This window comes from Ascidia mentula, chromosome 5, assembly GCF_947561715.1.
Source record: "Ascidia mentula chromosome 5, kaAscMent1.1, whole genome shotgun sequence".
NCBI classification, from domain to species: Eukaryota; Metazoa; Chordata; class Ascidiacea; order Phlebobranchia; family Ascidiidae; genus Ascidia; species Ascidia mentula.
In genome coordinates this window covers 13,028,406-13,043,416 of record NC_138570.1, presented here as the reverse complement: position 1 = coordinate 13,043,416, position 15,011 = coordinate 13,028,406, and the positions used below count along the sequence as shown (strand labels likewise).

General features: G+C 37.0%; 1 protein-coding gene across 1 annotated transcript; it reads left to right on the top strand.

Moving 5' to 3' along the window:
• The first annotated feature begins 476 nt into the window (after positions 1-476).
• Positions 477-14,872, top strand: LOC145902374 (histone demethylase UTY-like). The gene is made up of 23 exons (XM_082990312.1): positions 477-633; positions 2,621-2,681; positions 5,114-5,219; positions 5,319-5,368; positions 5,437-5,495; positions 6,647-6,767; positions 7,061-7,115; positions 7,186-7,323; positions 7,388-7,514; positions 7,586-7,727; positions 8,195-8,338; positions 8,413-8,582; positions 8,705-10,066; positions 10,216-10,345; positions 10,507-10,683; positions 10,783-10,917; positions 11,122-11,319; positions 11,558-11,772; positions 12,547-12,691; positions 12,856-13,040; positions 13,225-13,351; positions 13,578-13,748; positions 13,858-14,872. The coding sequence occupies exons 1-23, from the start codon at positions 563-565 to the stop codon at positions 13,876-13,878; spliced, it is 4,110 nt and encodes a 1,369-aa protein (XP_082846438.1). The 5' UTR covers positions 477-562; the 3' UTR covers positions 13,879-14,872.
• The last annotated feature ends 139 nt before the right edge of the window (positions 14,873-15,011 follow it).

The following is a 15,011-nucleotide window of genomic DNA, read 5'->3' as shown; positions in this document are numbered from 1 at the left end:
CACCGTAGTAGTGTCAATTAAGGTTACCATATACATACCTACCAACAGGGCGAAACTAGCTTACTTTTTTCGCAAGGAAAAACGTTGTTATTTAACACATGGCAAACTACATAAGTTATAGCGAGTAGGTCTACTTGGATTTATTTTTAAATCCGGAAAACTTTGGAATATTCAATCGAACAAAATTTTAGCAGCATTGAAACTATCAAAAGCTTTGAAAAGAATAAATTCAACACCTAGTTTTTTCGGAAAACTTTGCCCGCGAAGTGTGTCTTCTACGGAATATTAAAATTTCGTGCATTGAATGTGTATAAATTACGACGGGCCTTTCGCCAATGATGTTTCGCCTATTTGTCACGTGACTAACACCGAATCTTCGCATGATGGAGGTTTGTGTTGATACAGTCAGGGACATTTTGGAGCGGGAAAAACGTTTCATTACCTATTTTATTGTTTTGCAATTTATATGTAGGCAGTTGCATAATGCGTACAACGTGTGACATGTCTTACGTATGTACTAATGGAAAAGTTAAAGTAACTGTTTCATAAGCAAATCTCGAGAATGTCGAACAACAGTCTTGACGATACGTCTCTTACCGATGCGGAGCTGTTAGAAATTGAGAAGTTTGACAGGTAAATATGTTTAAAACATAACATCCATCCTTTACTAAATATCACTGTATTTTGCAAGTTGGTTTTGATTGTCAACATATGTTTTTTTTCCTTTTCATTACTGCATGGTTGAAGTGGCTCTCGGGTTTGTATTTTTTCAAATAGTACTCAGCTTTGTTTGCAAATATTTGGAAAAACACAAAGAAAGGCAGTAAAATCGTTCATTTTTACCTGTGTTTGCTCGTAAGAAATGTTATCTCACTATACCAAGAAGATACAGATAAAAATAACCAGAAAATAGGACAATAAAATAAAGCTGTAGAAAACATACATTGGTACAAATTTAGTAAGTTAAGTAGACCTGTAATTCCCAGTATGTGTCACATGAATTTATTAATGGACATTAATACAGATTTGAAAGTTTGTAATTTGCGCGAGGATTGTTTTGCAGCGAAGGTTGATTGCGCAGACAAAATGACGTTTATTCTTTGTTAATGTGTCTACTAGTTGTTTTTGCATGAATTGTTTATAAAATGGTGATAACCTCATTCTTTCCAATCTGGATTGATATTACTGAAAACAAATATATATATTTACTTGGAATAGTTTTTGCCTAAATTCATGTCCCAATATCACAATGAAAAGAAAGACTGTCACCAATGAACTGTGTCAGAATATATCTTACCGTATTTATAAGGTTTAGTTGGACAAAGTTGTTTCTAACTTATTTTTAAAACAGGAGGTGTAAACTTGTGGATATACACTTGTGTGACTGGAACATGAAACTGCACCTAAGAATTCAGCATTTTTTTTGACAAAATATAAGACTGCCAGTACACTTAGCCCTGCTAGCTTCAAGTTTATTCAGTTCTACCAGCTTACTAGTTACAGGAAAGGTTTTTTATCAAACATATTACATTATGTCTGCAGCTTACACAACTCATATTACATTATGTTTGTTACTAACAGAAGACTCTTGTTAAAATCCCTACCTGGGCTTGTTTAAAACGTTAATCTGTGAAACCTATGATGTACTTTATTTTTGTTTGCTACTCATGTTTTATGGTTGCCATTACATTATTTCTGAGATTTATGCCTATTTTGCTTTCCATGCTTTTGTTTTTTTCTTCCAAATGGGCTTAATTTCAAGGAACGCTGATAGTTAGTTGTATGGTACACAGATGGAGACATTTTAAGATATATTTGGGTGCCTATGGCTCCAAATAAGCAATTTATCATATCTCTCCTCCTGACTTAATCAGAGCAATATTCTTGGAAAGTGAGGCATTGTATCTGAAATAAATCACAATTTTATTGTATTTTTTTTCTGGGCCAGGGTTCACCAAAGTTAAAAAAAGGGGCCCTTAAAAAAGATATTTTTACAGAAATGGTCTCTTTAAATAGGATATTGAAATGCAATAATTCCCAATTTAGTGTTAAAGAAGCAGTACCTTAGTGGAATATCAAAAACTGCCTAAAGTAAAACTGAGATTTATCCTGGTTGTGCGGTATAAAGTATTTTTTGTTGTTTTGGGATTAACCAAACCCGGCGTGGGTTAGTGAGGTGGACCCTGGTTCAGGTAGTCCTGATTATAACAGATAATTTGTCTTTTTTGATGTTCTAACAGATATAAATTTATTTCTATATTCTCTATCAGTGGTTTGTTCAATGTTTAACTTGGTGTCTGAGGTATGCTTTTATTATGTAGCATTCTAATTTGTGTTTTATCTATAACATTAATTCTGTGGTGTTTATGAAAAAGCGAAAAAAAGTGCCATATTTTTTGTGTAAAAATACATTTTCTTTTTAGTTTTTATTCTTGGGGCATAAGTGAGGTAATATTGAAGTTAGTTGGTCTGCATAGTCTTGATTATTAGCCCATACCAAAGATGCTTACTGCTGTAAAGAATGCCCATGTTTCAATATGTTACTGCAATTGTAGATTTGCCCAATCACAGTTTCAGATTTTTGGTCATCCTTTTCTTTAATTGTCATGTGTCTTTGCAGTTGTGTGTTCGGGGAGGTCACAGGTGGAGAAGATGAACAAAAGCGACTTCTCATTAAAAAGGTAACAATCTATTGTTTAAACATTGCAGTCCATTGTGTTTTTAACCTGTGAGCTAGTACAAGGTGGTGTACTGCACACATTCAAGCTTCACATATTTATTTTTGCTTGCTTAGAACATGCATATATGTATAGCATGGCCCAATATGCGTTTTATTTATAAAACAATATTTTTAACAAATGAATAATTTTTTATTAGTAATTTGCTATCGCAGATAAATAAACAATGCCTAACTGAGGGCTATATCCCTCTACAGCTATTAAGTCCTACCTTTTTAACAAATGTTGATCATTCAAGTTAACCACTATGTGAAAGGGCACTTGCTGCTTTGTGCAAGCACACATAACACTTTCTGAACAATTCTGGATAGTTGTGTAGATACAATTTCCTTGAAACAAAGTACGTGTAAACTACATCTGGTGAAAATTGCTGTTCAATATCGAGTTTTAACTTATTTTCATGTCAGCACCTAAAATCGTGAACATCAAAGTTTATTCATGTTTGTATTAAACAAGGCAAGATACTACTATCAGAGTACGAGCGTTTACCCTGCAGCTTCCCAAACTAGGGGTCCCATGCCAAATTTCGAAAAAAGTGGTCGAAAAAAGTTCATTAGTATCACATGGGTACAACATTAACTGTATTTCATGCAGTGTTTTGTTAACAAAAAACACCTGTTTAACAAAACAAAAAAACAATAGGCGTTGTGTAAAAATAGGGGTCTTAACCAGTTAAAAGGGGTCACGATTGAAAAAAGTTTTTGAAGCCCTGCTATAACCTATGAGAGTTGTTATTGAACTGTGCAATATCAGGAAATTCAGAAAATATAAAATACTAATATGTGTATCAGATAGAACCATTGTTTCTTAATCAGATGAAATTTTTGTGGGGGTGAATGAAAGAATTAGGGTAAATGAAAAATTATTTGTCTATTTTATATCCAGAATTAACATTGGTAGTCATACCATTATCAGTTCTAACATTTATTCCTATATTCAACAACTTTGGTGTTCTTTTTTTCATGTTCAGTTTGGTTACTTTTATAGAAAAATAAAACAACAAAATGCAGTGAACAAGATTAGAGTAAATGAAATGCCACAAACTTCAGCAGGATTGAACATAACTGAAATATAAGAAGCAATACTTCAGATAAATTGACTATGATTCATTTCATGTGATAAGGTAAAAAACCACAACCTCAAATAGCCAATACCTTATTATGTTTTTTTAAATCCTAATTTTTTTTACTTCACAAAAATTTTATGATCAATTTTTGTCTGCAAAAATAAATTCTCATTTCTGTAAGGGTAAATACCCTCCCCCCAAAAAAAGTCCTATTTAATGTACCTATTCCTATACTTTTCTTAAAAACAGTTTTGCAGCCAAAACAACTGGAATGTATTTTTAGCCTAACTGTACTGTCTGGGGAATCACCTAATCACAAACAGGGGTGGTAAAGACACTGCACTTGTGCATAGAACCTTAGGCAACAAGGGTCTTTCAACCTCTCTTTAAAAGATGTTTAATCTGACAGACATCTTAAGTAACATTGCAAAATATAAGTTAAATTAAACATAAAATATACTATAATTGTTAAGAAGTGATTTATTATGCCTTTTTTTGTTTTTTTAAGCAATCTTTGATGTGTTACATGTGCGTGTCATTCTCACTTCCAAATAAAACTAAAATAAAAACGTTTTCAGTCAATACTTTTAAAACCTGTTACACTGTTCATTCAAGGATATGTTACATCTTGAACAAAAAGCATGCTTAAAAATTATTCAATTTCAAAGTTGACAGTTACAGACTCGGGGGTAATGTGGAATAATTTCTGTGAGAAAATTTGGGTGATGTCGTCAACTTGCGAAAATTCCCTTCACCACGTCGCTGGCGGTGGGGGATAGTCGGAAGAGCAACGCGGTAAACCAGTAGTAGAAGAGAAAAAGGGCAGCCACCGACCTCTGTGCAAATGGCGGTGGTGGTGTCGCTGCAGAGTTGCCGCCACCATGACTTGAATGAACAAAGAACAGCTGCAGAGCAATGCCGTACCTTCTGTGCCCTGTGCCCGCCACCCACTTCCGTGTGTGCGACGAGCGGTGCACGTGCCTCTCACTTCAGTGGGTGTGTGTTGCGCTTTACGACACACCCTCTCTCCTTCGCCCTTCTCTTTTCTGTTTACGCACGTTGGTCCAGGCCAAAGAAAGGTTTCCAATGAGTCCGTGCTTTACAATACGCTTTGCACTTAGCTCGTTGATTCACACGCGCCGCATGCTATGCTATTTATTACATGATAGCCGGCGTCGCGTTACCTCGTTTGATTAGAGTGTTTGTAGTCAGTTTGCCAGTTTAGCTGTTGCCTGCCTATGTAACCACTGTTGACTTTGCCATTTTACGCTGGGTCGTGTTATAACTTGCTCGTCGTTGTCGTTTACAGGGGATACAGCATTATGAGAAGTTGACAACAGGCAGCATTAAGCCTGAACCGTCGCTGTTCTGCAAGCTTGGACATCTGCATTTGTTGGTCGAAGACTTTCACAAATGTGAGTTATTTAGGAGCAATAGATATTTCATTGTAGTGCATACATTGATCACTTTTTAAGATAGTTACGATGTATTAATTTACATATATTTATTTGCAGCTCTATCTGCTTACAACAAATTCCACTTTCTACAAAAAGAATACTGGAAGGTAAAATTAATCGATTCAATGTTTGGTTGATTAGTGTTTGACATGAACTTTATTTTTATTTTATGTAGGATTCGCCGTTTCTGTTTGGACTTGGGATAGTTTATTATCATTTTAGTGCATACTCGTGGTAAGTTGCTGTGATCGTACATATATTTCGACAGACCAAATCCAACTCGGGGTTGAAATCTTATCCTATATGGCATTGTTTCTTGGTGGACAGGTTCATTTAAATGCTAGACTGCGTTACAAAGGATCAGTTCCTCTTGGTATCGTAGCGACTATAAAGCGTGCGCCGGTAGCTGTAGCCAGCAGTTTGACCGCAACACGTTTTTAGACTTGTGCATCATCAGCTTAGCGTCTGCGCAACAACATCCGTTCTACGCAGCATTGCATGAGTATGTTTGCCTCTGGGCCCGAGACTTCAGGTTTTGATGATTTATCTGTCGCCGCGCTACTGTGACTGCTAACGTGCGGCTAGTCGGATTCAGGCGCAGCATTTTTTCCGCGTCGCTTCCTTTGTCTAGCGTCAAACACGTGACCGTCGGGTCTTTGTTTAACGTTTGTATGAATGAACGCCCGATGCCACCATGAGTAGGTTTGTAGCCGTTTGTCCTTACGGCGGCTATTGTGCACGGCGCACATTCACGCCGGGTCTGATCGTGCGCACACACTCCACACCGGCGTGCCGCACATTCGCGCCGTGCCTCACTGACTTTTGTCGCTAGACTTTTTAAATGTTTCACTAGTGGATTGTCGCGTTTGCCGAGTTCTCCCTTGGGCAAAAGGCTCGAGCGAAACTGTTGGCCGAGTGACCCAATTTGCGTGCAGCGGCGCGAAAAAGCGTTTAGATTCCAGTCTAGTAGTGCCCTGCCCTTGGCGCACAGAAACGAGAGAACAGAGAAGCGGCTTGGCTCGGAAGTGAACAGTTTATTTCTCTTCAGTTGTTGCGGGTTTCATTGCGTAGCAAGAGTTGCGTGACGCATTGCTCAGCTATGTTTGTTATTAATATATCCCCGGCAGAAAAGGTCATTGATTTGAACTGGCTTCGTGTGTAGTAGTTTTTTGAGGAAATAATTGGAGCTTTCAAATAATTTTTGTCAAGAAACTTACATAATTAAGTGTGTCAACACGGCCCCAGGCTGTGTTGCTACTGCTTGTGCGACTGTTAATGATCAGTTTTTGTTAGATGTGATGAAATCACTTTGGTGAATGGGCGCTTGTGTTCACACTATTGATCAGCTTTGTCAAGGTTGGCTGTAATGCTCTGCTTTTTATCAGGACAGTGAAACTCTTTCAACAGCTGCTATACAACGATCCCGGGTTTTCAAAAGCTAATGAAGTACATTGTAGGCTTGGATTAGTTTTCAAAATAACTGGAAATCACCACCCTGCCATCAAGGTATGCTTTAAGTTTTGTTAAATTGTGCTTGTAGGCAAGTGTGGATGTTCTAAACATCAACATATTTTGTTTTCTAATGATAAACTATATTTCACTATTGTGAGAATAGTTTTTAGTTGTGGCTGAATCTAACCCTTGATTAGGCATTGTCCGAATACCAGCAACAATTAGGAATTCAATGGTTTGTTATTCAAAATTAATTTTGCCTAGATAGCCATAATCAGTTTCTCATTCAAAAAGATTAGTTTCACACAATTTAATTTCAATAATGCATATTTACACTTTTGTTGCAGCATTTTAACCGATCTTTGGCAGACTGTCGTAACTGCAGTATCTCCAAACCTGAAAGTAAGTTCAGATAGTAATTTATTAGAATGTTTTTTAGACTGGTAATTTTTTACTGCGAATTTGTTTGTAGTCCGATTTCATTTGGGGCACCTGTACGAGATTCAAGCAAGGTATTTTGAAGCTCGCAGGGAATACGAGCAAATCATCTCTTTACAACCTTCAACACAAGTTTTGCCGTTTATTCTTGCAAATACTTTCAGGCAGTTAGGTAAGATACCATGTTTCTATCTGTTGACCTGGGACTTTCGCTAATTAATAAATATTGTTTTCAGGATGGATGTACCATACTGTTGAAGAGTTTGGGGACTTAACCAGCCGATCAGCCACTGCTTTGCAGTTTTTGCAAAGATCTATTGAGATTGATCCAAACAATGGTCAAACCTGGTACTTCCTAGGCAGGTATGCAAAGAACTGACATGCCCCCAGGTTGGTGTTTTCCCACCATCACATAACTTTATTTTGCTTTGAAGATATTACTCAAGCATGGGAAAGGTTCATGACGCATTTGTATCTTATCGTCAGTCAATTGACAAATCTGAAGCAAGTGCTGATACTTGGTGTTCAATTGGCGTTCTGTATCAAGAACAAAACCAGCCAATGGATGCTCTGCAGGTAAATGTTTTGTTATTTTTTATAAGTTAGTCTTATCATAGGTATTGGCATGTGTAAATTAAAGTCTCTTGTAAATTAAACATGCAAGTTACCATTTTAGGCCTATACATGGTTATTTAATTTTTAAGTTAATTAAATAGGTGTCTTCTCACAGAATATACAATATTTGTCTGTTCATACAGAAAAAAAATTTGTAAAAATTGTTCCAAACATGAATTTTGCCTTGTAAAACAAAAATTACAAAGTTATTATTTTGACTGGATTGTGACTAAGAATATAATGCTCTAAAAAATATTCGAATGTTTGTTTTAAAGTCACAAATTAAGTTTTACTTTAAATTAGAGTCCATACTATCTAGCATTGCTTTACAGATTATCTGCAATCTGTAGTAGTAGAAATTGTTATTCTCTGGTAAATGAGTAACAAGTTCATGTTGGTGCCTTGCAATTAATGTCATTGATTTGTAGGCATATATTTGTGCTGTGCAACTCGATCGCAGTCATGAAGCAGCTTGGAGGGATCTGGCCATTCTGTACGAAGCATGTCAACAACCAAGAGATGCACTTGTTTGCTATCTTAACTCTCAGCACTGTCTCAAAACGAAGAATGAGGTAAACTAGCTTTTCAAAACTATATTGGTCATTTGTACTTTGGTGTTGGAATTTGTTATTTTGACATATTATAGCGCTCTGGTGAAGATAGCAGTGATTTATCAAATCGTATAAAAACCCTGCAACAACAAGTTGGAGCACTTACCAGTGAACACTTGAACAAAGGCAGAGTGCTTCCTTGCATTGAAGATGCATGGACATTGCCTATACCTGCTGAATTAACACAGCGGCAAAGTGCTTTTAAGTAAGTTTAAACAATTAGAAACATTCCCTAAACTAGTATTTTATGTTGGTGATGCAGTGGGTTTAAAAATGATATTGCCTTAAATTTTGGTGGTCTAATTTCGGTTACATGCAATTTGCAAGGTGTCCTCCATCGAAACACAAACGTTCAGCTTCATCTACTCAAATATCCACCACCACCACTGCACCTCAGCAACCTTCAATCAATCGCCAAACTATATGTGATGGGTTGGTCCTTGCAGCTACTGACCCAGCTACTTTGCCTGGTTCAATGACAACCACAAGTGTCCAAGAATCAATCAGACATGCAACTTCTGGGTCAGTTAAACATCCTACAAAGCGAAGAAAGGTTGATACTTCAACAATGGAGTCCTGGCATCCACCTCCCTGGTACCTCACTGCTCAGCAGATACAGGTTTTACAAAACTTGAGACTAAATAAGTCCATTCTGACGCCTCAGCAGCTCTTGGAGCTTGAAAGGCTAGAGCACAACTTTTCTATCATGTCCAAACATCAAAAGGCTGTAAAGGAAGAGGTTGAAAAACAGCGTGCTCTTTCTGTTGGAACACAGCGTAACCCAACTACATCACTTTATAGTACCATACCAGTGGCAACATCTGTTACCACTTTACCAGGCAACATGGTTACTGAGCCTGTAAATGGAAACCATGCAAGTCCTTCCACAACTGTGTCTTTTGCCACTGAGCTCCCAGTGGTGTCACCAATATCAATATCAGTACCATCTGTGCCTACTAATCTTCATAATGGTGACATACACACAGAGAATAATGAAGCATTCATGTTTAATAATCACAGCCGTAAATCTCCAGCTGAGAGTCCCTGCCCAACTTCAATAACAATGAATGGCATTGATGGCATTGCTTTCACTCAAACCACAGTGTCTGTACATTGCAACAAACTGTCAACTACCTCAATAAACTCTCTTAATGTTTCCAACTCCAATTGCTTTCAAAAGGCTTCATTGGTTGAGGAAAGCAAAGCAGTGTGTCCCAAAACAAACTCTGACGATATTCAAATGGTACGAGCGGTGGATGAGGGCAGTGTGCGATACAACAGTGTCATGTACACACCCCAAGATACACCTTCAAGTGATAGTGGTATAACTGCACCAGCATCAACCAACCCGCAACAGTTGCAAGCCAAACTAAATAACCACATCCAACAAATGAGCACCCACAATGGTCCATCGTCACTCTGCTCAAAACCTTCACCTCCCTCTTCACTAAATTCACGCCATTCTGGACTGGATGGGGTGTTGTCACCTCCTGGGGTTGGAACAACAAATGACCAGGAGCAGTTGTCGATAAAAGCTGAAAGTAGAGAAAGCCATAGTTCAAATGTGGACATCTTAGAACAGCAAAGTTATGAGTTGTCTGCAATCAAGGGAAGACCTCTACCTTCATTATTAAAACCTTTTGGATTAACAGAAAATACACCTGCAAGGGAGGTGATCACTAATTGCAGGCAAGTTTTTGTGTCATGTATATATGCGATAGTTAAGTAAACATTGTCACAATATGTTTGGCTTAAATCAGTTTTCCTATGTATATAAAGTTACATATATATGCAACGTATACTTTAAGTTGGTTGTGTAACATTTCTTTTCTGTGCAGAAAATTAACATCCAATGGCTCTTCAGCAAAGCATCTGTTTCTGGATAAAATGGCTCCCCCTCAATTACCTACACATCGGACATTTGTAATTCCCAAAGATAAACTCTGCCCTCCAGCCCCAACCATATATGTAAGGTTTTGCTTTGAGAATTTTTGCTTCATATTTTTTTAGAATTCATAGAAAGCTGGAGATACTGTGCTATAACTATTTTTAAATCATTACAAACTGTTCACCTTGTTTAAGTTCTTTAATCATTCAGCTTTTAATGCTCTTCAATGTTCTGTATGCAGTTGGAAAGCAAAAAAGAAGCAATGTCTCGCGCCTTAGCTGACTTCTGTACTGATCCCCACAATCCTGTCACTGTGATACGAGGTCTTGCTGCTGCACTCAAACTTGATCTGGGTCTCTTTTCAACAAAGACACTTGTTGAAAGTAATCCAGAATGTGCCGTTGAAGTGAGAACACAGGTGTGTACTTGTTCTTGCTCCAGCAAACTAGGCACCTTTTAAAATTGTCAGCCTTAAAAAAAGTACATAGAATAACAGAGGTTGTGCTGTACAATTCAGGCCCAACAACCATCAGATGAAAATTGGGATATAACCACAACCCAGAAGGTTTGGAAGTGTGAAAGTAGTCGGTCGTTCACAAGCATTGCAAAGTATGCCCAATATCAAGCCACCACTTTTCAAGAATCTCTAAAGGTTTGTATTACCCAAGCTCATTGCTGTTGTTGATAAAGAAACACTGTTTTTTTCAAAAGTTTGAAGTAAAGTTTATTTTAGTTTCTGTACACACTAGTTTTTAATGAAAAGAAATTATAAGTTTACAGATCTTATAAATAATCTCAATAGTAAGTTTTTGTTGTTTGTGATAATACATCTATTCATTACTTCAACCTCCAACAGGAGGAGGAAATGAAGCGACAAGGTCAACCAATAGGAACTGATTCAAAGAGATCCACCTCTGATACTATTGACAAACCTAATGGACCCAAGAAAAAAGTGTTCAAGACTATCAAGTTTGGAACGAACATCGATTTATCCAGTGAAAAGAAGTGGCGACCTCAACTACAGGAGCTGTCGAAGTTGCCTTGGCTATTTAGGGTAAAATATTATGTTTCTCTTTATATAGGAGGCAACGAATGAGTAATGAGAACGCATTGTGTTAGTTTGGTTGGTTAGTCTATCTCTTTAACATAAAAGACAAGACTGTGCATTAAAAATGTATCTAACTTCACCAACTGTCGAGGAATAATTTTTAATTTGCAATTGCCATTATATGTTTAAATAAGACAAATGTAAATTTTTCAAATGACAAATGTAAAACCTTCTGTTACTTTAGCTGGTATCTGCTGGCAACATGTTGAGCCATGTTGGCCACAACATCCTGGGAATGAACACCATTCAATTGTACATGAAAGTACCTGGTTCACGGACACCTGGTCATCAGGAAAACAATAATTACTCAGCGATTAACATCAATATTGGTCCTGGTGACTGTGAATGGTTTGCAGTCCCCGAAGAATATTGGGGCGAAATACACACATTATGCGAAAAGTAAGTGTTGAATGTAACAGACACTTAGGTCACTACAAATATAATTATCTATCCATTATACAGTGTCACATAATAAAAGTAAATAATGTGTGAAGACAGTACGTTAATTGAAAACCTAAATTTTACCTTCTATGAGTTGTTGAAGAACTCAATTAACTCAAACGTGAATGGAGAATAAAAGCACAAATCTCAAATCATTTTCTACTATCCTACTTTGTCAAACGGTTTTCTGTTTTTGAGTATTGTTATACCTTTTCAGTAAAAAGTATATAGCCTTAGCCTGAATAGTTAGTGACCTGTGCAACTGTTTAATGTTAATATCCTACTAAAAATTTTAAATACAAGCATATTTACTTAAATTTTGACACATTAAAAATGTTTTGATGGAAACATTTGGTTAGTTATACTACTATTATCTAAATTAGTTGTTTTTAACCTACTGTGTTCCATTGAAGCCATTTGACCTATTTAGTGCCTTTTGATAATTACACCATGCCACACATTAAATTCTAAAAAATTGCAACAGGTCAATAAATTTAGCCCAACAAAAAAAAGCAGATTAATTTGTTTTTTAGTTGTTTCATATTTAAAAAACAGCCTTGACAATAGTTGTTTTTATCTGACATTTTGTTGTTGGATTTAAACATGTTTCAAAAAATCATCGGCAAAACTATGCCTGCTTACCACCCTTAGGAAAATAACTAGCAGCCACCATTGGGGTCCCAACCATTTATCAGAACAAAGCATGTAATACATAAATCCTATCTTATTCAGGAACAACATCAACTATCTTTCCGGTTCCTGGTGGCCAGTTTTGGAGGATTTGTATCATGCAAATATACCAGTGTATAGGTTTATTCAGAAACCAGGAGACCTTGTTTGGCTCAATTCTGGGACTGTGCACTGGGTTCAAGCTGTTGTAAGTTTGTTTGAGCAAACTTTGTTGAAATGATTATTGTGCTTTACTTTAAATTGTAACACCTAATAAAAGTCATGGTAGTGCTAATTTTTCTATTGTATAAATTACTGCTTGGTTGATCAATTTTCCAGAAACACTTAAAAAAAGCCATGTATGTTATTTAGGGTTGGTGCAACAACATTGCTTGGAATGTGGGTCTTGTGTCTGCATATCAATACCAAATGTCCATGGAAAGATACGAGTGGAACAAATTTTCTGGCTACAAATCCATCGTTCCTCTTATCCAACTTACGTGGAACATGGCCAAACATGTGCGAGTTACCGACCCAAAGTTATTCACCATGATGAAGTATGTGAGGGTGTAACATGCATTCATGCATGGAATAACATTGTGTTAAACCATTCTTTATTTGTATCGAGTCAATTTAAAAGTAACAAAATATTTACTAATTCCTATCAGAATGTCCCAGATTCCATTGAAAAATGTAAAACCCATTGTTAAAAATAGTGGTTAAGTTTAAATGTTTTTGCAGAACTTGTATGATGAGGTCTTTGTGGAGTTGTCAGAATGTTCTTGATCACTTGAAGCGCAACAATATTGAGGTTCTCTGGCATGGACGAAATGACAATGAACCATCACACTATTGCGAAATATGCGAGGTATGTATTGCAACTTAACAGTTACTTTCAACAAAAACTTTTGATTAAACTTACGTATTTAAATACTATTCTATGTGCAAAAAAAGCAGGTGGAAGAATTTGTTAGAAGATTGTTTTATTTCTGGTAAATTATTTGAATGTATGGCTCTTGTTTGGTGTTAACAGGTTACAAGGTATATTTATGTCACAAGATAAGTTAAGGATCTTTTCATTATTGTTTTGTCAGGTTGAGGTTTTTAACATTCTGTATGTGAGACGATCGGAGAATAATCTTCAACAACATCTTGTCCACTGTTTGGAATGTGCCAGGAATTTGAATCCAGAATTAGAGAATTTTGTTATTCTCAATCAATTCCACACAGATGAGTTGATGAGGATATATGACCACTTCACCCTGGTGAGAAATGTATATTTTACTCCTCGCATGTATGTTGTTTAATGTTTTGTTGTGTTCTGTGCATAGTTTAAATCAGTTTGTTGATGAAACTTTCATGTGTTTGACGCAGGCAAAGAAATCGAAAACTTGACAGCAGGAAGTTAAAAAGCACTGCAACAATTCGCAATGTTGCCCATGAGCTTCAATGTAAAGCACGGCTAAACTTTCTGCCAATGTGATGTTATGAGCAGATGGAGACGGATGACATTGCAGACCTTCGGCAAAAGCGCAGATATTTTCCTATGCAACCACGCCGATGCGCAAAAATGTTATAACGCAGAACGATATGTGGTTGTCCCTCAGTCTTCAAGCCCCACTAATACGGCGCATTATTTGGTATTAACGATGATTTGGCACACCAGCAAGAGTCAAGGTTGTGATTTGTCAAGCTTAATCACTGGCGAAAACGTACTTAACGCTAATCACAAATATCCACGATGCCTTAACCTTTTCTCTGTTGTCACCCGTTCTGTTACCAATTACTTTTCAAAAAAAGGTCACACGCGCTTAAATAGAAGAACCTATCATCCGATTGTTTTTCTTGGTTTTGTTTGAGGGCTGTCTAGCGAGTTGTGCAATACCGGAATAAGATACGGTGTTTTTTGACGAAATCAAGACCCAACTGCAGTCGAGCAACATTCTCCAAAGGGCGCGTGTGGCATGTTGCGCACATATACTCACATATTTTTTTATTTTCCTGTCAAGGTCGCGAAGTAGTATGACACAATTCTTTCGCCGCGCGCCAAGTGCATGGAAATATGATATTTTTTGTATCCTCGTACTTCCCGCTACGTCATTTCATCGAGGTTCTCGGTCGAGCAACCACCCCGCTTTTTTGCATTATTCTTTCAAAGCTTGTTTTGTTCTAATTTTTTCCGTTTTCGCGTTTTTTAGACGGGAGTCCACTTTTCTGCAAAGATTTTTGTTGAAAGATTGATTCTGTTGGCGAACATAGTGACTCGATTTTTCTATTGTATTGTTTATTATTACTATTGACGTTGGCTTGACGGGTCGCGCGTTTTTGATCGGTTCCTCCCTTAGTAAACGTGCGAAAATTTAAGGACATAAATATACCCCGCAAAACTTTTCCCGACTGCTGTTATCCGTTACCGGTTGGGGGGAGTTGCCGTAGTTCTGCCCTCTCAATATTTGTTTCAAAAATATCCACTAGGTGACAGAATAGAGTTGTTTGGGACTAACAGAGTTGGTCTTTTACCTCGTATG

Bases quoted from the DNA above. Each gene is read 5' to 3' on its own strand.
- LOC145902374 (XM_082990312.1), top strand. From the start codon at position 563: ATGTCGAACAACAGTCTTGACGATACGTCTCTTACCGATGCGGAGCTG. The intron at 7,515-7,585 runs GTATGCAAAGAA...TTTGCTTTGAAG, and splicing joins ACCTGGTACTTCCTAGGCAG to ATATTACTCAAGCATGGGAA. The intron at 10,346-10,506 runs GTAAGGTTTTGC...TTCTGTATGCAG, and splicing joins CTCCAGCCCCAACCATATAT to TTGGAAAGCAAAAAAGAAGC.